Source organism: Chrysemys picta, chromosome 1 (assembly GCF_011386835.1).
Source record: "Chrysemys picta bellii isolate R12L10 chromosome 1, ASM1138683v2, whole genome shotgun sequence".
Lineage (NCBI taxonomy): Eukaryota > Metazoa > Chordata > Testudines > Emydidae > Chrysemys > Chrysemys picta.
This window is the reverse complement of record NC_088791.1, coordinates 56,515,698-56,541,386: the sequence shown is the minus strand read 5'-3', so window position 1 is coordinate 56,541,386 and position 25,689 is coordinate 56,515,698. Positions and strand designations below refer to the sequence as shown.

Genomic DNA, 25,689 nt, shown 5'->3' with positions numbered 1-25,689 from the left:
ATACAGAGAACTCCCTTGTGATTCTCTTCCTCTGCCTCCCTACAGTGATTTCTCTTTATATCATGACTTGTGCACCTGTGAAAAGAGGAAAGGATTTGATCCTCTTTGCTTATGATTTTTCTCCAGCTACTAGCTTTTATGAATTCTGTTGTAAATACATTTCAGTACTACCACTTCAATACAGAATTGAGGCAATAAATTCAAAAGAGCATATCAGAGCAAAAATAACTACAGGTGCAGTTGAAAGACAGAGATTCTTGTAATTGGAAGCACTGGTCCATTTTTTTTCTGAAAACTGCTTTTGGCACATCTCCCTCCTTCCTTTAACAGAGGTGAGAGTGAAAAGTATACCACTGTGCATCTGTGATCACTGTGGAGGTAGAGACCCAAATCATATTGCCCAGATAACAGAAGATCATTCCAATTCTGAATATGTGCAATGTAATGGAAATACAGTATTGATCCATAATATTATACAGAGCCATGTAACACTGCAATTTATTTTAAGTAAAGATGTCTTGAAAACTGGGATTTATTTTAACACAAAAACCTTCCTCAAGAGAAGTAAATCTCTTTTCTTTAATGAATAAACTACGGTAGGTGTACAAAAATTGTACCACTTTCCCATCCTCCATCAGTAATTTAACTGTTTACATCTATATAAAAAAGTGAATGGCAGTGGTATCTGTTTTTACTTATCCAGGGAAAGATTTAATTCTGTTTCTTTTCATTCTTCTTTAAAACCATGCCCTCTTTTCCCACAGCCTGAGGCTAAGCACCCTGATCCCCACCCTGACTGCTCCTTCCCCCAGTCCTCCACCCATATACTACCATCTTGACCCCACCCTCCACCTTCCTCCACAGCCCCCATCCTGACTGCTTCTCCCACGCATATACCACCACCCTTCCTGGTTCCAGTTCTCACATTCTCCCACAGCTTCCAGCCTGACTGCTGCCCTGACCAGCCCCCAACCCATATACCACCACCCTGACTCCAGCCCCCTCCTTGTAGAAGTGATATATCCTCCCTTGCCTTCTTCTATGCCTCCTACAGCTCTTTGATTTTTTACATGGCACTACTGCATGTCCCTATCATAGCCCTTCTCCTCCATGCCCCAAGCCAGTTCCTGCAGCTGGAGCAGAGCTGTGCCTGCACAGCCTCCTTTCCCCACAGAGCCAGGAGATCCACCACCTCTCCTGTACTCCAGGCAGGAGTGCGTTTGCTGCATGGAGCTGGCATGCTCAGCTAGGCAAATGCTATGTGAGCTCTCCATGCCGAGCAAACAGGAAGAGCAATTTCAAAACTTCTGGGAGCTCTAAAAGGGGAGGGGTGCATGCCTGTGTAACTGGCTGTAGGACAGCAGAGTTCAAACTGGTGACCAGAGCGGTCACGGTGCACATTGTGGGGCAACTCCTGGAGGCCACTTAGGGTGATATAAGTAATGCAGTGTTTACACTGACACTGTATCACTCCAACTGTGTCGCCCTAAGTGCTACACCTTTTGTCGAGGTGGTTTTATTATGTCAGTGTAGCAGGAGAGTTAAACTGGCGGGAGGAGCACTGCAGTGTGTACACCTCCATAGTTAAGTCGACGTAAGCTGCCTTATGTCGATTTAACTTTGTAGTGTAGACAAGCCCAGCATGTTTAACTGGATACAGCATAATGGGGCTGTTACAAAATCCATTCTGCAGTTCTTCTGAATATTGACGAGTCCTTAGAAGTTGCACTAAATCCAAAACCGAATTAGTTAAACCAATGAAAACCTCTGTGTGGACACTCATAAATCAGGTTTAAACTGATATAAATCTTTTAGCTTACACCAAGCACAAGCTAAACCAATATAAGTCAGGCTTACACTGTCCAAAGGGTATCCACATGCAAAATTGTATTGGTTTAAAATTCTACCTTTAGTTAACCTGGTGCTAGTTTTCGTGTGGACCAGGCCTAAATGAGTTTGCATCTTGACCGACTTAAGAGCTATGCCAAATTAGCTTTACATGAATTGAAATGTAGGTGCCTGCATTTGTTTTTATTTCTTTAAAATTTGTGTACTAAAAAAATTGTCAAATAATATCTATCAGAAAGCAACAGTGTTATGCAGCTTTGAAAGTATGAAAAATACAGGCAAGGTTTGATTTCATTTTACAACTGGTCAGAATTTTCTGTTGAAATGTTTTTTCGATGAAAAATATGCTTTCCTCAAAATCAAAATTTTCTTTGGGAAAATATCAGTTTTGCTAAAATTTTTTTTCAATTTTCTGTTGGGAATCTAAACAAAGTATTTTATTATTGTTGTGAATCAAAACATTTTTTAGTTGGTTGAACCAAATCAGTATAGTCTGATAAAAGAGCCTGCCCATGGCTGATAGTGAAGGATATGAGGTGCCCAAACCACAGCTTCAGTGAAGCATAGTGGCAGCTCAGGTATGTGCATTTTAATGTTAAACCGAGGCTAAGCAAAACCTTTTGATTCAGGAATGTCTAAATGTTTTGCTGAGATCAAATATGTAAAAACAAAAAGTTTCAATCCAAAATATATGGAACTTTTCATTCTGCAATAATTTAGATATTTCTACATTTTGTTTCAATTTGGGATGAAAACAAATTTTGAAATCTTGGAATTTACAATGGGATATGTATTCCATTTTTGAACAGGTCTACTTAATTTTTAATTAGTTTGTATGTTCCTAAGTGTTGTAGTGCTCTGGGGGAAGATGTGTGATATGTCACGTGGCAAAATGTGGTGATTTCGGGATGGAGTGACAGCCTACATTGGGGGGGGGGGATTATTTTTGTTGTTTTGGGCCCTAGACCTACATATTGGTGTGCTACACTTACACAAAGCACCAATGGAGTCAGCACCATGGAATTTGTAAAAAAATATGCATTTTATATATATTTTTATATATATATAATTTAGAAAATGTTTTTTGTTATTGATTAAACTTACTGCAACATTACAATATTGTTATTTGGTTGGTGCCTTTGTTTGGTGCCAAAGTTCTTCCAGAACTTTGAGTTCAGCTATACTCAAACTGCTGAAAACTCAGAAATGAAGAGTTAAGGTACATGCCACCTCCACAATGGATCCTTAACTCTGCCTCTTGGAGCTGGCAATAGCAACTGGAAATGGTTCAGTAAGGCCTTGTCTACACTACGAGAGTAGTTCGATTTTACTTGCATCGAATTTTTGTAATCGATATTGCAAAGTCGAACGTGTGTGTCCACACTAAGGACAGTAATTCGACTTTGTGCGTCCACACTAACGGTGATAGCGTCGACATTAGAAGCGGTGCACTGTGGTCAGCTATCCCACAGTTCCCGCAGTCCCCTCTGCCCATTGGAATTCTGGGTGTAGCCGGCAATGCCTTCTGGGTAACAAAATGAGTCGAGGGTGCTTTTGGGAAACTGTCGTCATCCGTCCATCACTCCCGCCCTCCCTCCCTGAAAGCGCCGGCGGGAAAACAGTTCGCGCGCTTTTCCAGTCATTGACAGCGCGGACGCCACTGTACTCCGAGCATGGAGCCCGCTGCGACCATCGCTGCAGTTGTGGCCGCTCTCAACGTCTCGCAGCTTATCATAAAGGTTTCCCTGAGGCAGATGCAGAAAAGTCAGGCAAGGAGGCTACGGCACCGCGGTGATGTCCTGAAGTCTGAGAGTAGCACAGACCTGTCAGAAAGCAGGCGACCCAGCGCCGAGGACATCACAGTGGCAATGGGTCATGTTGATGCCGTGGAACGGCGATTCTGGGCACGGGAGACAAGCACTGAGTGGTGGGACCGCATAGTGCTGCAGGTCTGGGATGAATCCCAGTGGCTGCGAAACTTTCGCATGCGGAAGGGAACTTTCCTGGAACTTTGTGAGTTGCTGTCCCCTGCCCTGAAGCGCAGTGACACCCGGTTGCGAGCTGCACTGAGTGTACAGAAGCGAGTGGCCATAGCCCTGTGGAAGCTTGCAACGCCAGACAGCTACCGGTCAGTCGCGAACCAGTTTGGGGTGGGCAAATCTACCGTGGGGGTTGTTGTGATGCAAGTAGCGAAGGCAATCGTTGATGTACTGCTGCCAAAGGTAGTGACCCTGGGAAACGTGGAGGCGATCATAGATGGCTTCGCAGCGATGGGATTCCCAAACTGCGGTGGGGCCATAGATGGAACTCACATCCCTATCCTGGCACCGGACCACCAGGCCACCCAGTACATTAACCGAAAGGGATACTTTTCCATGGTGCTGCAAGCACTGGTGGACCACAGGGGACGTTTTACCAACATCTACGTGGGATGGCCGGGCAAGGTTCATGACGCTCGTGTTTTCAGGAACTCTGGTCTGTTTAGACGGCTGCAACAAGGTATTTACTTCCCGGACCACAAAATAACTGTTGGGGATGTGGAGATGCCTATAGTCATCCTCGGGGACCCAGCCTACCCGCTAATGCCCTGGCTCATGAAGCCCTATACTGGCGCCCTGGACACTGAAAAAGAACTCTTCAACTACCGGCTGAGCAAGTGCAGAATGGTGGTGGAGTGTGCTTTTGGCCGTCTCAAGGGGAGATGGAGAAGCTTACTGACTCGCTGTGATCTCAGCGAAACCAATATCCCCATTGTTATAGCAGCTTGCTGTGTGCTCCACAATCTCTGTGAGAGCAAGGGGGAGACCTTTATGGCGGGGTGGGAGGTTGACGAAAATAGCCTGGCTGGTGATTACTCACAGCCAGACAGCCGGGCGATTAGAAGAGACCAGCGGGAAGCGCTGTGCATCCGGGAGGCTTTGAAAGCAAAGTTCCTGAGTGAGCAGGGTAACCTGTGATTTTATAGTTTGTGTACTGAGAAGCTAAACCTGCCCCCGTTTCTTTACCCAGGTAATGTTGACTATCCTATCCAGTTACATACCCCCTTCACCCCCCCTCCAACACACGTGTCGAAATAAAAATAGTTCTACTTTGTTAAAGCACACCGTTTTCTTTAATACTGTTTTAGCGGGAATTTTTTAAAACTGGGACGCAGACTGTGGTGCGGGGCGGGTCTAGTGTTGTGATGCGAATGCAGCTTCTAAACTCAAGGATTGACAGGCTCCGCTGCGGTGGGATGCTTGTTTCAACGGAGCCTGTCAACCCTCCTGATCGGGACTGTGTGTATGGGAGGTCTATTTGACTTTGTGGCAGGGGGAGGACGGTTACAGATCCCATGCTGTGTGGCTCTGTGATCCTGTCTAAGGACCGGCGCTTAAGATCTGTAACTGCCCTCCCCCGCCACAAAGTCACAGAGCAACCCACCCCCCCCAACATTACATCAAAACAACCTCCCAGACTAACCGGGGCAACTAGTCACTGCATCACTGCACTGTGTATGTGCCCTGCTGCTGTGCCTGCCCCCGACTATGTACCCTGCCAAAGGAGACTGTCCTGTCCAATTTCCAACCCCCTTTCCCCTCCTCCTCCAAAAGAACATGATTGAAACAGTAGTTAACAGAAACGAATTTTTTATTATCAACTACACATGGCATTGGGAGGTGAAACTTGGACGTGGGCTTGTGTCAGGCGGGAAGGAAAGAACTTTTCAAATTTTGGGAAATGAGAGCCTTCTGCTACTAGAGCTCTCTGCAGGGGTGGAGTGAGAGTTAGCAGGGACTCTGCCGCCTCTCCTTCTTTGCACTTTGGGTGAGGTGGGTATGGGACTTGGTGGCGGGGGAGGGCGGTTAGAGATGGACTGCAGCGGGGCTCTGTCCTCCTGCCTCCGTTCCTGCAGAACATCCACAAGGCGCCGGAGCGTGTCCGTTTGCTCCCTCAGTAGTCCAAGCAGCGTTTGAGTCGCCTGCTGGTCTTCCTGCCGCCACCTCTCCTCCCGATCCATGTTGGCTTGGTGCATTCGGGTCAAGTTCTCCCGCCACTGGGTCTGCTGTGCTGCCTGGGCTTGGGAAGAGGCCATAAGCTCAGAGAACATGTCCTCCCGTGTCCTCTTCTTCCTACGCCTAATCCGCGCTAGCCTCTGGGAGTGTGATTCCAGGCTAGGTTGTGAGACAGTCGCAGACGGGGCTGTGGAAATGGGAAAAAGGGAGTGAATTCCTCTGAAAGATAAATGTAGTTGTGAACAAAGAACATAGTCTTTCTCTGTGAACAAGACCATGCACAGCACCTTTCACATGCGCACTCAGCACAAGGTCGAATTCTCGGCCTTCGCATTCTGTGCCTGGGGTCTTGAACAGCACATTTGAGAAGCGAGGCAGCACAACGGAATTTCTGTTGCAGGCAGACATGGTAAGCCGTACACTTGTGGCAGTTTAAAACTTTTATATTACCACTGGCCTCATTTCACATTTAAATCAATGTCAGTCCCTGCTGCCAGCAATCCGGCAAGCGGGAACTCTGCCCCTGTCCCACCCCCTCGCGGCTGTCCCCGGGAATGATCCCTTTCGGCTGCCCCTCTCCCGCCTCCACCGCGTGGCTGCAAACCAGCGGTGACAGTTCTGTAAAGGAACGGGAAAGCAGTCCCAACACTAACATTCCCCTACCTAATTAAAAGCAGGTCACCATGGCCGACATCACCCTGATGAGGATCTCCGAGAGCGACAAAGAGAGAATGCTCCGGGAAAGCCTCCAAAGACCAGGGCCGTATGCCGCCCTGCTGTGCAGAGCAATGATCCCCGAGTACCTGATAATCTCGTGGCGCGGCAACGTGTCGTACTTCGGAGGACCCAATAAGGCCGCTCTCCCCAAGAACCTCATGCAACGGCTTTCAAGTTACCTCCAGGAGAGCTTCATCGAGATGTCCCAGGAGGATTACTGCTCTATCCCCGCACATATAGACCGCATTTTACTGTAGCTGCAGTAGCAGGGAATACACAGTAGAGCGGCTTGTGCAGGACAATCACTGAAAACCGGACATTGCTAGATTTCTTTTCAAAACTTGCACTGCCCCTTACTAAACCGTTAAGCGCCTAGGGCACACTAATCATGAACAACCCATTCTTTTAATTGTTAATATTCCTGTTTTGTTAAAAATAAATGTTTAGATGTTTACAACACTTACTGGCTGATCCTTCACCAGATTCTGTGTCCGGGGTAATGGCTGGGGACGCTTCGTAGGGGATCTCTGTAAGGGTGATGAAGAGATCCTGGCTGTCGGGGAAATCAGCGTTGTGAGAGCTGCCAACTGCCTCGCCCTCCTCATCTCCTTCCTCATCTTCCCCGTCCCCTAACATGTCTGAGGAACCGGCCGTGGACAGTATCCCATCCTCAGAGTCCACGGTCACTGGTGGGGTAGTGGTGGCGGCAGCACCGAGGATGGAATGCAGTGCCTCGTAGAAACGGGATGTCTGGGGATGGGATCCGGAGCGTCCGTTTGCCTCTTTGGTCTTCTGGTAGCCTTGTCTCAGCTCCTTGATTTTCACGCGGCACTGCGTTGCATCCCGGCTGTATCCTCTCTCTGCCATGTCTTTAGAGATCTTCTCGTAGATCTTTGCATTCCTTCTTTTGGATCGCAGCTCGGAAAGCACGGACTCATCGCCCCACACAGCGATGAGATCCAAGACTTCACGATCAGTCCATGCTGGGGCTCTCTTTCTATTCCCAGACTGCACGGCCATCACTGCTGGAGAGCTCTGCATCGTTGCCAGTGCTGCTGTGCTCGCCACGATGTCCAGACAGGAAATGAGATTCAAACTGGCCAGACAGGAAAAGGAATTCAAATTCAAATTTTCCCGGGGCTTTTCCTGTGTGGCTGGTCAGAGCATCCGAGCTCGCACTGCTGTCCAGAGCGTCAACAGAGTGGTGCACTGTGGGATAGCTCCCGGAGCTATTAGCGTCGATTTCCATCCACACCTAGCCTAATTCGACATGGCCATGTCGAATTTAGCGCTACTCCCCTCGTCGGGGAGGAGTACAGAAGTCGAATTAAAGAGACCTCTATGTCGAACTAAATAGCATCGCAGTGTGGACGGGTGCAGGGTTAATTCGATTTAACGGCGCTAACTTCGACATAAACGCCTAGTGTAGACCAGGCCTAAGGGTGGTGCCATAATAAGTAGACATGGGGAAGGACTAAGAGAATGTGCTGCTGTTTGTGTTGTGTTTTGTTCCACAGATTTGAATTCCAGCATTCACTTCAACTGCCTTTGTTGCATTAGGTTTAACTGCACTGAATGCTGGAGGGATTAGTTGGAGCAGGTTGGCATACTTGTTACTGTGATATAATGAGAAGCGGATGTGTACTTCGAAGGATCAAATATACCTCATTTCAGAAGGCTGTGTCAGTAGCAATGCATAGTGGTCTTTTTATGGGAATTGTCAGCAGTGTGGTGGTATACGAGACCAGCGGCGGCTCTATGTATTTTGCCACCCCAAGCATGGCAGTCAGGAGGCTTTCAGCGGCATGCCTGCGGGAGGTCCAGCTGGTAACACGGATTCAGCGGCATTTGGATTTGGCGTACCCACTGCCGAATTGCCACCGAAACCGGGACCGGCGGACCTCCCGCAGGCACGCCACCGAAGGCAGCCTGACTGCCGCCCCCACAGCGACCGGCAGGCTGCCCCCCGCGGCTTGCCGCCCGAGGCACGTGCTTGGTGTGCTGGTGCCTGGAGCCGCCCCGTACGAGACAATGGTCTCTGGGACTTAGTGTCTCAGAAGAAATTCTCAGAGCAAGGGTGAAGGGGAGGTAATATGTAGCAAGTCTGGGGTGGTTTGTGTGGAGTAGGATCATTGCGTAAGTGTAGGCCAGGTATAGGTAGCAGCTGTTTGCTATGCCTGACCGAAACCTTAGTTTTGCCTGAGCAAAGAGAAGATGTGCGACACGGTCATACAGTGCTTGTGTGCTCTGTAGCATCTATAAGGGTAAAATGCTAGTATGTGTGTGTTAGCCTTGTGTTGCATCATGACTCAAAGAGGCAAGAGTTAAGATTGCATTGTCGACGTGGTGTTATCGTAGGTCTTCATTTCTTGGTCTTCAGAGATTTGAGTGTAATTGAACTTGATATTCTAGAAGAGCACGCATCACCACCAATCCCTATGTCACAGACCCAGTTCAGTGCCCCCTGTTGGTCATTCACCAGACTGCTGTGAGGACATCCAAACTTTGAATCCTGGGTGTTTTAAGCCCCTGGAGGCGGAGCCCTAATGAAGTCTTGACAATGCAGCTGTCTTGGGGCCTCTAGGCACACACTCATCAGGGCAGACCCTGTGTCTAGCAGCCCCATCTTGAGAGCTGTGACCATGTGACCCACTGCCAAGTCCCTAGTACCAGTACTTACCAATCAGGGTCCCCCCACGCTCTCCCAGAACTCCAGCTGTGTGGGTGTTCTGGGTCCACAACTTAACTCTTCAAGGTCATGTGATAGGTGTAACACACAACATACAGACAGTTTGAACAGGATTCTAATATTGCTCTTTAGTGAATCATATGAGAGATACACAGATCTATACAAAAATAATAAACCTTATGTTCAGTTCCCTGCCTCAGTTTTCCCACCAGTCTAGAGCATTCTTTGGACTGGGGTCAGAGTCATCTGGGGTATCCAGGATCCTTCTGATGTAGCATATAGTTTGTGTTCTGAAACATGGATCCTTCCCTCCCCACTATCCTTCTCTGACTTTGGCTGGTCCAGCCACTTTCTCACTCCTACCCAAAAGCTTCCTATTTCACTCTGCCAGACACACCCGGCCTCTGGTTTTCAAAAGGTTAGCATCAACATCTTGACTTTTGTCCTGTGTTTGGGAATTTTCCACTCTCCAACCGCCAGATCCCTGAAGGGAGTTTGGGAAACTGGGTCTTCTGGGCTTGAGCTTAACGCATTGTTTAGTCAAACTACAGTCATGAAGGTTAAGATCTCTCCATTGTCTCTATTTTGGTGTACATATGTGTAGGATTATAAACTACCTAGCACACTTCTTGTGGTGTGTGTATATATATATATATATATATATATATATATATATATATAATGTAAATCAACACATGGATTTTTTTGAAAGAAAAGGGAAACTTTTTAAATGATTGAAGAAAGCCCAAAGGAACATCTGGAATGTCTGGTGCATCAGTTTTCTACTGTGACTTCATCTTGTTGCTTCTGTAGGAATGTAGCAGAACAATAGCTGATACAACTTCATTGAAGAAACTATTAAAATCCCAGATGTGAACATGTGCTTACCACTTTTATGGGGAGAAATAATCCCAATGTAGTCATAGGATTTCTATGTGCAACTTTTCAGAAATCTCCCTTGAAGTTATTGTCACTCTTGTTTTCTTTTTTAATTTTGGCTTAGCTATGCTGTCAGATATCCATAACAGTTGTACAGTAAAAATCTCATACTTGAATAAAGTACTATTTTTTTGTGAAATAGGAGCTAGAATTTTCAGTCCACTGTATTCATATTTGATTTCCTGTCATCCTATTGACAAATTCTGGACATACAGGAGGTATGTTTCTTCATATTCACATTTTAGATCTCTAACAGTATGTTGTGGAAAATTGGCCACACTGTTGATTTTGGATCAGACAGCCTGAGGCTCCTTTATTGACAATAAAACATGCATGCATGGGGGAGTCAGCCAAGGCAGCCGAACCCCCCCGACAGATAAAATGCGAGAGATTATATAGGATAAAACCACAAAAATTACATATAGTTCCTTAAAGTTTTACATCCATATAAGGAATAAAACAAAACAAGTTTTCCTGTTTTTCTTAGTTTTGCCCTTTGCGGTTTCTTGCTCTGTCACCTGACATCTATTATTCATAATCTGTTACAAAGGTTAATTCTACTTTTATAATGTCTACAGTTAGTTCTGCTTTTATGATTTCTGTCTACCCTTCTCCTTTTACTCCCCCCCCCTTTTCTCCTTCCTCCAGGCCACACATACAATTCACCTGACCCTACATACAGTTCACTTGACCAAAGTTTAGGCCTTAGACTATTTTTCCTCCAGAAGTATCAACACATTTTCATAGCTATTAATTTGGAGGTGCTAGAAGACTGGGCTAAAAAGATGAAATTGGACCCTATAATAGACACCACAGGAAGAAAATGATATGCACAGTACAGCTATCTATGGAAATAAATATGCTGTGATGTCCTGCCACACTGAGAAACAGAAAGCCATTAATGAATGAGTTCTGATGAAAATGGCAACCTTTTTAGAAGGGCCATGCATTGAACAGTGTCAAGGGGGCATTTTCCACCATCCTTGCTAGTAGGAGTTATGAGGGCTTACTTCTTTACCACTGAGGGATATGAGTAGCTGGGATAGAACAGCCTATGGCACTCTAGTGTCTTTTGTGGTTGTTCCATTTGTTACAATGATTATATCAATACCAAGGTGACCTGTGAGGATGATGCAGAGGGGAGGGGAATATTCAAGAGCCAGTTTTTCAATAGCTATCATCATCATAATGTCCTTCTAGGCCATTGACATAGTCCAACAGCTTAGTAGTTGTATCCCTTAGTGTACTGAAAATGTATTAGGTCCATCATTTTGTGAGATTGGACTAATGAAAAGGTCCTTTAGTCCTTTTAATTTAATGTTAATCTAGGTTTTGACCCTAATATGAAGGAGGTGATAGTCTGACTGTATAATTGCCATACTCTCTGTATCCAGTCCTAAGCTAAGATAAAATCCAGCATGTGCTCTTCTGTTTGTGGCCCCAAATCTACCTTGAGTAGACCCATCCTGGCATGTTCTGGAGGATCCATAGGATTCATAGGATCCAATACTCAAAAAATACCATCTCTGTGGATATTGAGGTGACCCAGGGCAAAAAATTCAGAGAATTTCAACCAGATAAGAGATCAGTCAGCATTCAATATGGAGAATCTGATTAGTGAATAAATTCCTATATCCAGAGCAAAATGATTATTAAGCCCTTGTATTGCATGTGATGTATTCAGTATTGGCTGAATAACAAAAAGGGTAATTTTCAAGACCCATTTTGTGCTATATATGTGGATAATAACCCCATAGCATAAACCTGTATTGGATGTGATATATTCAGTTCTATTGAGGAAGGTGGGGCCCATTGCAGTACTTATTTTAATTGCTAGATCCCAGAGCCAATCTGGAACCTTCTCTACCACGCTGACTTGGGAATTTATATATAGTATTGTCATTAGCTGCATTCTTTATGGTCCAATGAGGCAATCACTGGGAGTCATAGTGTAGGCATGATGTTATGCCCATATGTAGAGACCAAATGTGGGCTGGGATTTTAAAAGAATTAGTCCCCCAGTTCCCATAGTTAGTCGATAGGAGTAGGGCACCTATCTCTCTTAGGTGCTTTTATAAAAATCTCACCCATACACTAAATCCTGAGGTCTTTACTCTGTTTTTAATAATTGCTTTTTCAGGAAAATTCCTAGTGACTTCAGTAGGGCTACTCATGTGTAGGATCGGGTGGTTAGATTGTACACTCTTAGAAGTAGTAATATTGTCTCTCACTTGTCTGGAACGTACCATGCTCATTCATGGTTTGTATTAACAATAATACGTTAGTTACAGTTATAAGGTGCTGAGTCCAATAACTGCAGTGGCCCTAACAGAATATACAGTAATTGTGTTATCTTTATCTCTAACTTAATGAATCCCCCTGCAGCTAACATGAGAGTTGCACTTTATGCCATAGCTGAATTTGGCCAGTTCCATTCGCAGTATTTTTGCCAGTCACTCTCATCTGCAAGTCTTCAGGCCCATGCACAAATCAGATATAGAGTGTCATCAAAATGATATTTGAAATTTAGCTGTGACTCTCTGAGTATCTTTCCCAGACTCAAGGAAGATCTCTGTGTAGCTCGAAAGCTTGTATGTCTTACCAACAGAAGTTGCCCACCTTGTCGCTCTAATATCCTGGGTCCAGCATGGCTACAAGAACACTGTATACATCATAATGAAATCAAATTGGTCTGAATGTTACTTAATATTTCCTTTAGCTTTGTTTGCTTTAGTAGAATACTTAAAACACTTTGAATTTCTTGGTGGCTTGGTAATACGGTAGAATTTTTAATTTTGCTTTTCGTCATGAATTTTCAAGGCAAATAGAAGAGAACTTATAAGATGAAGACTGCTGCAGATCTAGATCTAAAGTTTGTGTGTAAAATATCAACAAGCATTTAGGGTCAGAATTTCAAAAGAGCTTGGTTCCCATTTTGGTGCCTAAATGAAGTGGCCACCTTTTCAAAAGTTCTCAGTAGCTTCTGTGGTTCTCAATGAGAGCTGTTGGTTGAAAAACACTCTTGAAATTTTGGCACTTCATTTACATTCCTAAAATGGAAGCTAAGCCGTTTGGAAAATCTAATGTTACCTGTTGGTGCTGAGCCTTAATTTTATGTGTGTTTTTTAATAAGATTTTTTTCTCCTTTGTTTCTGTGATACAGTAACCTTGCGATAATAAACTTGTCAGTTGATTTCCATTAATTTTGTTTCACAATATCTTTTTTGTATCATTTTTCTACTATTTCCATTTTGGTTTTCAGATTTTAAGCACACATAGCTAACTTTTAAATGTTATTGTTTGTCAATTGAACAGCACTGTTACCATGGGATTTGTGTAAGCAAAGAAATGGAAACACGTCCTGTAGATGGAGAATGGGGACCTTGGGGACCTTATAATTCATGTTCAAGAACCTGTGGAGGTGGAATCAAAAGCACAACCAGGCTGTGTAATCGACCTGAGTATGTTGTTTGTTTGTTTGTTTGTTTATATCAATATGTTTTTGATATTGTTGTATCCCAGCAAGTTAGTTCAAGGCAGCAGCAAAATAAATAGCCATTTAAATAATTTCTAAAGCTAGAGGAGGTCAGTCTACAATCTCTGATATTCAGAAGGTTTCTGAATTAATTTTATAATTTCTCTCAGGTGAATTATGTGTTTTTCAGATATTTTAAAATTGCATTTAGAGAGGACCTTTTCTTCTAACTTTATATAAATTGTTAGAATTTAGAGTCAACACTGAAATGCTTTAATTGAAGTAGAAACTTCAAAATAACATATTTTCCCTTTGTTAACCTTTTAAGTAATCACTTCCTTTCATCTTTGGCTTTTTCACAAGGTTGCCAACAAGAATATTCACTGGCGGTAAGGAGCACTGTTCTAGCTAGGCCTTTGGATGCTGAAGAGTACATAATTTTATGTTAATAAAACATTTCCTCTCTATTTGACAGTATTTTCCTTTTTTTCATCTCCTTTCTGTCCTGTAAATGTGACTGCCTCTGCCAGTGGTAATGAAACTAATGTTAGAACTTTGGAGAATAATGCTTTAGGGCTTGAGTCTGCCTCCCTTACTGCAAGTGACTTCAGTAGAATGAGGTTCCTCAGAGCAAGGACTGTCTCTCATTATATGGTTGTACAACACTTAGTAAAATGGGGCTCTGATCCTGATTGTGGCCCCTAGGCACTACTGCAGTGTAAAACTAATTACTAATTCTTACAGAGTAAAGTACTACAGCAAATAAGGTTAATAAAATGGGGCTCTTACAGATTACTAGATGTTCATGTTATTCAGATTATTATAGACTTGAAAGGCCTGATTCTAAAATGGTAGCATTATACACCCACTTTGCATTCACTATTCACTGCACATAGCAGTGGAGAATGAGGTCTGAATATCAACATATAAGAGGGAAAAACTATGCTGAATGGATATGATAAAAGACTGTTTTGAAGCTTTGCCATTAGGATCAACTGCTTGTTTTAGAAACAAATGATGGAAGTGATGTTGATCCTATGTACTTTACTTTGAATCATTTTGATTAGGCCAAGAAATGGAGGAAAATACTGTGTGGGTCGCAGGATGAAATTTCGATCATGTAGTACTGATTCATGTCCAAAGGGCAAACAAGATTTTCGAGAGCAACAGTGCTCTAATTTTGATGGTAAACATTTCAACATCAATGGTCTTACATCTGCTGTACGCTGGCTTCCAAAATACAGTGGCAGTAAGTAAATACAGATTTTCTTTGCTAACTAAATAAAAATGTTCATTTACTTAAAGCTTTACAACAGACAAAAATCATGCTGGATTTTCTTTACAGTTTCTATGAAAGATCGCTGTAAACTTTTTTGCCGAGTGTCTGGAACAACTTCCTACTACCAGCTGAAAGACAGAGTTGCCGATGGTACCCCCTGTGGAACTGAAACCAATGACATATGCGTTCAAGGCTTATGCAGGGTATTTAAACTTAACTTGGATATTATAACACTTATATATAATATATTAACATACTAATAAATATTTATCACATATCTATGTATACTATATACTTTATATAGTATACTATAGTATATACTACATACAGTTCTTCTAGCGTTAGCAGTGCTTGATGAGCCACCTGACAGCAGCTTTACCAGCATAATTAAGGGCCGTAAGGCCATCATGAAGTCTGGTTATCGACAACATGTGCCATTGACTGACAGAGACCACACTGATAAAGTGGGTCATGCGTAGATCCTTCTTGTAGAGGTTGGCTGTGCATATTCCTTGGCCAGTTCGGAACCTGTTCACAGAGTCCGAAGATGATGTGGCAAGTCAAATCCCGGCAGTTGAACGGTGAGATCAATGACAATGAAACCATTTCTCTTTAGCTGACCACTTATTGCACCACAGGGTTGCTGCTGAAAAATTCTGATCTGGTAGTTGAGACCATGATGGACATAAATCATGCTCTGTGGTGACTGAAGAAGTCTGCATACAGTGGTAGACCTGGATTGGCATGTAGCTTTTCCACCAGTTTGGCTATTGATTGTCTGCGATGAATGTGTGGAGGAGCTAAGTTGCTCAGAACTGATAGCCATAGAATAGGAGTCAGGCATAGAGTGCTGCAGGGCCGGGTCTAACTTTTTTGCCGCCCCAGGCAAAAAAGAAGAGAGCCGCCCTGCCGTATCCCCCCCAGCAAGCGCCACCGAAATCCCTGCCCCCCCAGCACCACGCCGTCCGAAGCCCCGCCCCCCAGCGCTGTGCCGCCCGAAGCCCGGCCCCCCTCAAGTGCCGCCCGAAGCCCCCGCCCCCCTCCGAGCGCCGCACTGCGCCAGCCCCCGCCCCAAGACCCGCCCCCCGAGCACCACGCTGCCCGAAGCCCCGCCCCCGAGCACCGCCTGAAGCCCCCCCTCCGAGCACCGTGTCCCCCCGAAGCCCTGCCCCTCCGAGCACCACGCTGCCCGAAGCCCCACCCCCCAAGCACCGCCCGAAGCCCCCGCCCTCCCTCCGAGCACCGCGCCGCCGAATCCAAATAAATAAATAAATACATAAAAAATTGAGCGCCGCCCTGCCCCAAGGTGCCTCCCCAAGCACGTGCTTGGTCGGCTGGTGCCTGGAGCCGGCCCTGGGTGCCTGTGGTTGCACATGGTTGAGTTCAATTCAGCATCAGCCAATTACCTGTGAGGTGAACAACGACAAATGAGCACAGTAGTCTGCTGAGGAGTAGCACAGCACCAGAGCTGATGTGCGAAGTCTTCTGTGCACCTGTGCCCCATGTGAAACTGGCTAATTTGCTGATTAGATTATTCCTGGTCCTGACTTTGGCAGCAGTCTGTTTTAGATGCTGTGGTAAGTCAAATAGTGGTCTAGTGTGACACCAAGGTAGACCTATTTTGCCTTGTATTTCAGTCATTATCCAGTGAGGAAGATGTCTAACTTACATTGTGGAGGTGGAAGACACTGAAAACTGTCTTTGTCACACTTTGTTGGAGGCGCCAACTGCTACAGTAGTCTGCCATCTTGGGCAGGTTGGCGTCAAACAACAACCTTGTTCTCATCCATGACTGAAAACGATGGGGTACATTTCACTCAGCCAGATGGTCATGTGATTGCTCATGTGACCTCAGCTGGGTGACATCACTAGATGGTTATCTCCAACCAGCATCATATGTGGTCCTGGACAACTTTCCACACAGTCAACACAGACCAGCACTTATCCATGTTGGCCTTCAGCTGCCCATTGTTAGAAACTTAGACAAAAGAAGATGGAATTTCAGGAAACCAAATTGGGAGAAATTTAGCAAAATCCTGGAATGAAGTATCATTACTATCCCATCATGTTTCATGCCAGTCAATGAAGCCTACAACCATTTCCATGGAGCCATCTTCAAAGCAGTGTGAGAGTCCATTCCACAAGGCTATTGCTGTGTCTACATTCCTTGTTTTGACACCATATGTTCAGAACTATTGATGTGGTATGAATTGTCTGGAGATCCAGATATTGCTGACCAGCTAATAAAGTCCTTAGCTGCTGTGATAGAAGCAAGATGGGAGGAAACAACAAGGATTATGAATTTCACCCTTTACAGCCAGAAATCCTGGAACATTTGTGTTGACTTGGCACAGCAAGTGCTGCCCCGTCCTCCTGTCACTCCAAACCAAGTTGCTAGCCACTTGCTTCAGGTTGCAAAGGTTCCCCTGAATAAGCTTGTAAAATGGCAGATTTGCAATGAATGGCAGCAATTCAGATGATGTAATCTGCACCATTCACAAACACTGAACTTGACACTGTACTGTGCAACATCAAATCTGGAATTTCACCAGAATTCCTGAATCACCTTGGAACCAACGCTTATCAATGATTATCCAAATTCCTGACTCAGGTTGTCAATTTTGGTAACCCGGCCAGGATTTGGAGAATGTCAAAAGTAATCGCCCTTCTAAAACCTGAAAAGGACCCACACAATGCAGCAAACTACCAACTGATCTCACTGCTATCTGTCGGATTCAAAGACTTGGAGTGGCTTATCCTCCAGCGTATATCTCCAGAGGTGATGGCAATTCTCAGCGTTGACCGAGCTGGCTATTGGAAGGGTCGAAGCACACATGACCAAGTCCTAGCTCTCACTACATATATAGAAAACAGGTTTCAACAGAACTTGAAGACTGGAGCTGTTTCTTGGACCTGACAGCAGCCTACGATACAGTATGGCACACTGGTCTTCTGATAAAACTGTCAAGAGCTCGCCCAGCATGAGTGGTGGACATTGCTGAACTTCTATTTCCTGATAGGCATTTTTGTGAGATGGAACAAGTGAACTCTAACGCCCTGTGCTTGCGTCCACCCTGTTCAGTCTGTTCACAAACGACCTGCTACTGACTCAGTCACACAAATTCATCTGTGCAGATGACTTCTGCTGTGGTACCCAGTCACGCTCTTTCATTATATCTATAGTATGTACACCTTATACTATATAGTATATGCTATAGTATACTACATATTATTATATACATACTATACACTACACACACAGTCTCTCTCTCTCTCTTAAAAAAATATAAAAATATACGTCAAAGCAAATCCTCTTGGAAACCACTAAAGCAAAGTTGTTAGAACTGCTTTTAACAAAGTTCTGATCCTGGTCAGCTTAGTGACCTAGAGGGAGAGCTCATAAAGTAGAAGACCCAGATTTGAATCCTAAGAGCCTAATTCTTCTCTCATTTAAACAGGTATAAATTAGGGGTAACTCTATTTAAGTCAGTGAATAGCTGAGAAAAGTGCTATTACCTCTGTGGAGAGGAGGTTTTACATCATATTTCTCAAAATCAGGAGGCAATTTAGCTCTGAAAGGGATCATTTCAGTTTTCTTAGATGGATGAAAATTATGGTAATGCCACAGGCCCTTTTATAGGGAGAGGGATGCTAAAACAACCCAGAACTTCAAGACAGATTTTGCTTTCCATCCCCATGCAACCTTACTGATTGCAGTGGGTTGCATAATGTGAAAGTGAAGATAAAATTTGACCCTTCATTAGGGTAAACCACAGGGAGGAATGACAGAGAGCAGCTGTACTTATGTGGAGGAGGGAAAGGGAATGGTCTGAGTAAAGAATTAAAAATTAAAATAGTGATCTTGGGTTTATTTTTCTTAGTATCTTAGCTAAAGGACATATAAATAGTTAATAAATCATTCTTTATTTTATAATTATAGAGTTTAAAAGAATTGATGTTCATGTGCACATAATACTAAAGGAATTGATTCATTTTAACATTACAGAGGTTTTTGAACAAATTGTCTTTAAAATTTATAGTGAACATTCAATATTGTAGATAGAAAAGCTTTATAAAATGTTAATGCATCAAGAAATGCAGAAATGTTAAATACATTTGCATTGTACTTTCTTAGAATAACAGAACTATTATACTTTGTCCTTGCATCACAGCACCTAAGATCATATAAAAGACTGTTCATGATTTGCCAACAAAGATGGAGATAGTCCATTGATATATATATACATAGTGAATAAAATCTTTTTGGGGAAAAATCTTAAAATGTGCCATTTTCACTGTTTTCTACTGAGCTGAATGACTTATTACAATATATGCAACACAGATTTATTGTATTTCTTGTAGCAAGCTGGCTGTGATCATGTGTTGAATTCCAAGGCAAGGAGAGATAAGTGTGGAATCTGTGGCGGTGATAATTCTTCATGTAAGACTCTTGCAGGTACTTTCAACAGTGCTCATTATGGTATGTTTTTCTCTTATTTTACATTTAAGTTGTGTTTAAAGTACGATTTCAGTGTATGTTCTTTAGGGCCTCTGCCAACAGAAAATATCCATGACTTTGAGTCACAAAAGCTCTTTCAAGGATACAGAGACAAACACTGTGGTATGCTGACCTATTCAGGGAAAAGCCAGTTGCTGAGTAAAGTCAAAGCAAAAAAGAGGGGGAAATGGTGTGGTGAGGAGTTGCAGAGCTAGCTCTGGAAAAGAGCGCTTCCTGCTTCCTGCACTTTGTGATCAGTCTGTGCTGAAATTACACAGCCCATGGGGCTCCAGCATCTCCTGTTGGCCCCATGAGGAGAGAGAGGGATGAATCCCAGGTCTGAGCTCCTGGCTGATTTTCTTTCTTTTATTAAAATGACAAATATAGACCCATAAAATGCGATGCACTCTCTTATCCCAGATTACCAGAAGATGTATGTTCTCCTTCTGATCAATGGCAATTAGTGGGAAACCTATCACATAGAGAATCTATTACCTCAGTTTCTTCATTAATACTATCTGTAGTTCTTACAACAATGTGTAGGAGGGTTTGAGAGACCAGTGTGTATATATAAATAGAAACTCTTGTCAAGCATAGCATACAGAACCATAGCTTCGTAGTAAGAGCATGGGACAGAGGGTCAGGAGACCATGGACATCAGTTGTCCAATGGCCCCTTTAGGCTGCTCCACTAGTTTAAAGGGGCAGCAAACTGGGTGGAGATGACCCTTGGCAAAAAGGCGAGATGCCTGGCCAATGTAGAGCTGCCAGAAAAGTTCTGTTCTGACACCTTTCCCATTCTCCAGGGGACAAGGGGAAGGGTATGTCCAAAATGCTGCTGGACTTTGGCTATTTTTTGCCTGGCAGATGGTTTGTGCTCATCCCAGGGGATGAGGCAAAAACACCAGGAGGCATAAAGGTGGCACACAGACACTGTCTCTCCTCTCTCCCTTCTCCCACACGTATATACACACAATCCGCTCTTGTTTCTGTGCTGATGGATGATCGAAAGCACAGTAAGTGCCTGTTATTATTAAATCAGAAACAATATGAATTTGTAAATGTACATTTAAAATTGTAACAGTGAAAGGATGTAAGAGTTTGATAAAACTGTAAAGGAACGGTGGGCTTTTTTTATCACCATTAATGATCATGTACTGTAGGGTTAGTACATGAATTGAATTAAGAATGTGTCTGATACCAATCTATTCATATTCTGATGAAAATGGCATTAATGCCACTGTTAGCAAGGCTGTATTAGTATATCTGTTACCACCTTACATATTTTTGAGTTAGTTTGCTCTTTATTAAAAGCAAACATGCTCAAGCATGGAACTTTCCATTTAAAAATAGGGTTTCTTTTTTAATAAAATTTCAAAATTTAATTATGTTAATTTAGTCATTTTTATTTTAAGTCTGGTCTTGAAAATTAGTAAATTATGTAAAATAATGAAGTTAGTAGCTTCAGGCACTTTTTTCTTTCTATGGTGGAAGTGAAAAAAGGTTTTTTTGGCTGTTTTTTCATTTTCAACTGACAGGTTGCAGGACTTTGTATTTTGAGGAAATAACACAATTAAGACCTAATCATTTCAGTTAGGAAAACAAATCTGGGCATATGCCAGAAGGACTAGGTCATGGCATTTATTTCACTGCCATCCATAGGTGTGGTGCAGTGTCCTGTGCACAGGGTGTGTGCACTTTGAACAACCATTTGGACTGCTATAGATTGTTTTCCCTGTGTTTACAGCACCCCCCTTCCATGAGCCTGTGTAAAAGGGCTTACTGTAAATGAGAATAAGACCCATTATGCTTTGTACCTCCCACTAGGCTTCTCTCAGCAACACATCATGGTATGATGTAGTCTTAGGGCCAAATTCTACTACCCTTACTTATTTGACTAATCCTCTGACTTTGCTGGGCTTGGAGAGGGTGTTAGTCGAGGCAGAATTTGACATGGCAAGATTATAAAGCTTGTTTTGGGGAAAGAAAAATTGTGTTATTTTCTTCTATTTTACAATTAATCATAACATTTAAATTGCGCTTTAATTATTAAGCCCCTAAATCATCATATACCCTATGTGAGTACACTAGGTTTTCCAGAAGTCTATATGTGTGGTGGCAAGTAGTGAGGCAACTACCTGCTGCCTGCATGCTCAGAGGGAATAGTTCAGAGCTGTCACTAGCTCTGCCCACTGTTACTATGACATGGTTTGACTCTGTAACAAAATGCGGGTGGAGTCACTCAAAATGGGCATGGTTATGCAAATTAAAGCATGTCTACAGACCCTAAACCAGATAGTAGCACATATGCCACAGATCTTGTAGCCTGCACTGCCCACACAGCTCTAACAGTTTGACAGCCATATTCAAGCAGGAATGCAACAGCCCTCACAGAATGTGATGTTCAGTTGACCCTTAGCATCTTCCCAGAAACAGAGAGATGACCCCCCAGGATAGCACTAGCACATCTCCAGTCACATTGATGAGATAAGATGCTCTCTCAAGGCTGTATTATACAAGCAAATTGATTTTATCAGGGAGTTTGGTATGTGTAGGCCTCACCAGCTTGTGCTGCAATACTCTGCCCCTTTGATATTCCCTGGGAGTAGTGCAGTAGTAGACACTCTCACTCCTTATGCACCAAGGGACCAATTTGAGATTTGGTTTATGCCACTGCAGGGGCAGCCTGTGTGATCACTCACTGGAGCAGTGCTCTGCGTGCCATGTAATGTTAAGTTATAATTTTGCCCTACATATTTAAATGTTAATAAAATAGTCATTAGCAATTCATTGCAACTAAATGCTAATGTACTGGCATCCTGGTTTGAGGAGACAGGTACCTTTAATTACTCATACTTGGTATTTTTAACTGTCTTTCTGTTATATTGCACTTATAACTGAAGTATCTGAGTACTTGACAAAGAATTGTCCCTTCCCCAACAAAAGTCACTGATGTAATTTTCCAGTTACTTGTCTCATATCAGCATGCTACATGGCAATGTTTCTGTTATTTTTAAATTTCTTTCCTCCCAATTTTGTTTTCTCTCCTCTCTCCTCCAACTACCTCTTTCTCTTTCCTCTCCCCCTTTTTACCTTCTCTTGGGTGTGAATGATAGGGGGCTTTTTGGGTGTTTTTCCTTTACTACATATTGGAAAGATATATTGTGTAATTGACAGGTAGTGGACTACTGACTAAAGATGTGCAAATTGTAACAGTTTGCAATTACAGTGCTGCCCCCAAGTGGTAGACATAATAAATCTGTGCTAACACTAAGCTTTTTGGGTTATACACATTGATTATTATGTGATTAATACAATACTGTACAATTAGTGGATAATGACATTGAGGGGGAGAGTCTTGTAGTTATATTTTTAGCTTATTACCCATGGATGAGAGCTAGCAGTTGAAGCTTAGTGCTAATAATAATCCTGAGGTAATGTTAGTGGATAGAGAAGCAATTGGAGGAGTTATCAAGAATTATATTAATTCTTCTGACTGATTGTGCTACTATTTGTTAAGCAGGTTCACAATATAGGGTTCTTAGATTCAGTGGTGCTCCTGGATGTTCAGGTAGCAGCTGTGAATAAGCATTTTTAACTGTACATGTGAGAAGAGTGTGGCTGTTTCTCTCAAATGTGGATCTGGCTATTTATTATTTTGTTACCTCAAAACTATGCTGCTACAATACCTATTACTGTATTTGGGACTAGCTGGAGTAATTGTAGAATGTGGTGACTCGTTTATGAATTGCTTCTTGAAGGGAGCACATCAGACCCATACTCTAATGAGTAGCCCAACTCACATCTGGAAGATTGCAGATCTAACATGACTAATTTATCTAATGTTTATAACTTACCTACCTGCCTGGCCTTCACACTGTACTGTCTGAGCACCTAGCAGTCATTAATGGATTTTCACCTCACAGCACTCCTTTAAAATAGGGAAGTATTATCTCTGTTTTACAGATGGAGGGCTGGGGCACAGGATAGATTAAGTGACTTGTACAAGCTCTCACAGAAAGTTTGAAGCCAGGTCCTCCTGAATCCCACTATAGTGTCCTAATCAGTAGACATGTATATGGAAAGGATTTTATTAATAGAGTCCACTAACATTATTGGTTATAGTACATGTCATTCAGTTTTCATAAAACCAGAAAAAATAATTTTCTTTTTTGATATGAAATCAATAAGTATTATAATAGTTCCGTTTGACTAGACTTTATATAGCTTAATTTCTGTGTTTTAAAAGAAGCTACCAGATTTTCCTTCCTGCAGAAAAATGAGTGGATTTAACAGCGGGCTGTCCCTCACTGGTTGTCAGAGTATGGGAAGAAAGCTGATTAAACGAATGTTCAGAAAATTAATTTTTACAAGTATATGGATGTTTGTGGTGTTTAGAAAGAACTAATTTATGTACAATTATATTCCAGGTTATAATATCATAGTAAAAATTCCCATGGGAGCAACAAATATTGACATTCGTCAGCACAGCTATTCAGGAAAACCAGAAGATGACAACTACCTTGGTAAAGGTTTCCAGTAAACAACAGCTGATAGATGGTTTGTGTGTACTTTCCCAAAGGTCTACTGCAGACATAAAATATAAGAAGTCTGATAAAGTCCTTAGAGCAATTGTGTAATTATAATTTATCATCACCTGGGTTGCCTGGTTCCCCCTTCAGAAGTTACACAAGTGTAATTTCATCTGGGAAAAAAAACAACACAGGAACTTTAATGGGTTTTGGGGATTCAGAGATTCTCTGGCTGGAAGGGACCATTGTGATAATCTAGTCTGATCTGAATAACACAGGCCAAAGAACTTCCCCAAAATAATTCCGAGATCATATCTTTTAGGAAAACAGTTTTGATTTAAAAATTGTTGGTGAAGGAGAATCCACCACGACCATCGGTAAATTGTTCCTGTGGTTAAATACTCATTCTTCATGTAGATACTTATACACTGTAATCAAGCCACCCATTAACATTTTCTTTGTTAAGCTAAATAGTTTGAGCTCCGTGAGTCTATCACTGTAAGACAAGCTTTCTAATCCTTTGGTCATTCTTGTGGCTCTTCTCTGAACCCCCTCCAATTTATCAACTTTCTTCTTGAATTGTGGACCCCAGAACTAGATACAGTATCCCAGCACTAGTTGTACCAGTACCAAATAGAGGTAAAATAACCTCTCTACTCCTGCTTGAGATTCTCCTGTTTATGTATCCCAGGATTGCATTAGCTCTTTTGACTACAGCTTCGCAATGGGAGCTCACGTTCAGCTAATTATCCACTATGACCTCCAAATCTTTTTTCAGAGTCACTGCTTTTCAGGAGAAAGTCGTGCATCCTATAAGTATAGCCTACATACCTTACTCGTAGGTGTATGCATTTGCAGTTAGACATATTAAAATGCATATTGTTTGCTTGCATCCAGTTTACCAAGTGATCCAATTTGCTGTGAATCAGTGACCTGTCCTCTTCATTATTTAACATTCCCCCAATTTATGTGTCATCTGCAGACTTTATCAGTGATTATTTTATGTTTTCGTCCAGGTCATTGGTAAAAATGTTAAATAGTGTAGGGCCAAGAACAGATCCCTGTGGGACTCACTGGAACAAACCTGCTCAATGACGATTCCCTGTTTATACTTACATTTTGAGACCTACCAGTTAGACAGGTTTTAATTAATGTAATGTGTGCCATGTTAATTTTATATTCTGTTTTTTTAATCAAAATGTTGTTTGGTACCGAGTCAAATGTCGTACAGAAGTCTAAGTATATTACCTTTATTAACATTGTTACCTTTATCAGCTAAACTTGTAACCTCATTTCATAAAAAGATATCAGGTTAGTTTGACAGGATCTCTTTTCCATAAACTCATGTTGATTTGCATCAATTACATTACCCTCCTATAATTCTTTATTAAATGAGTCCAATTTCAGCCACTCAATTATCTTGCCCAGGATTGACATTAAACTGACAGTCTTTAATTAGCCTGCTCCTCCTGTTTCCCTAGTTTAAATTTGGCAAAACATTAGCTTTCTTCCAGTCTTTTTGAACTTCTCCAGTGCTCCAAGACTTATTGAGAATCAACATTAATGGTCCAGTGAATTCCTCAGCCAGCTCTTTTAAAAGTCTTGGATACAAGTTAACTGGACCTGCTGATTTAAAAATGTCTAACTTTAGTAGCTTCTGTTTGACATCCTCCAGAGATGCCATTTGAATGGAAAGAGTGTTATTATCACCATATAAT

The 25,689-nt window shown here is 42.6% G+C and overlaps 2 protein-coding genes across 6 annotated transcripts in view; one reads left to right on the top strand and one right to left on the bottom strand.

The window, feature by feature from the left end:
* The window catches only part of ADAMTS20 (ADAM metallopeptidase with thrombospondin type 1 motif 20), a 185,196-nt gene that overhangs the window by 74,294 nt on the left and 85,213 nt on the right, over nt 1-25,689 (top strand). For all 5 annotated transcript variants that reach the window (XR_010590518.1, XM_065557469.1, XM_065557482.1 and 2 more), the window contains 5 exons: nt 13,504-13,649; nt 14,731-14,912; nt 15,009-15,145; nt 19,305-19,422; nt 23,870-23,965. Coding sequence is in view for 4 of the 5 variants with exons in the window: in XM_065557469.1 (XP_065413541.1) it covers nt 13,504-13,649; nt 14,731-14,912; nt 15,009-15,145; nt 19,305-19,422; nt 23,870-23,965 (679 nt within the window). In the remaining variant the exon portion in view is untranslated. The remainder of the gene's footprint in view (nt 1-13,503; nt 13,650-14,730; nt 14,913-15,008; nt 15,146-19,304; nt 19,423-23,869; nt 23,966-25,689) is intronic.
* On the bottom strand, nt 5,461-8,005 carry LOC135973615 (uncharacterized). The gene is made up of 2 exons (XM_065557488.1): nt 7,025-8,005; nt 5,461-6,030 (listed from the first exon to the last, which is right to left on the bottom strand). Exons 1-2 carry the CDS (start codon nt 7,599-7,601, stop codon nt 5,555-5,557), a joined length of 1,053 nt encoding a protein of 350 aa, XP_065413560.1. The 5' UTR covers nt 7,602-8,005; the 3' UTR covers nt 5,461-5,554.

What these genes read in the sequence shown, in the direction of transcription:
- LOC135973615 (XM_065557488.1), bottom strand. Translation starts at nt 7,601, where the DNA reads ATGCAGAGCTCTCCAGCAGTGATGGCCGTGCAGTCTGGGAATAGAAAG. An exon ending in ATCTGGTGAAGGATCAGCCA is followed by an intron (nt 6,031 to 7,024) that starts GTAAGTGTTGTA and finishes CCATTTCCACAG; the next exon opens with CCCCGTCTGCGACTGTCTCA.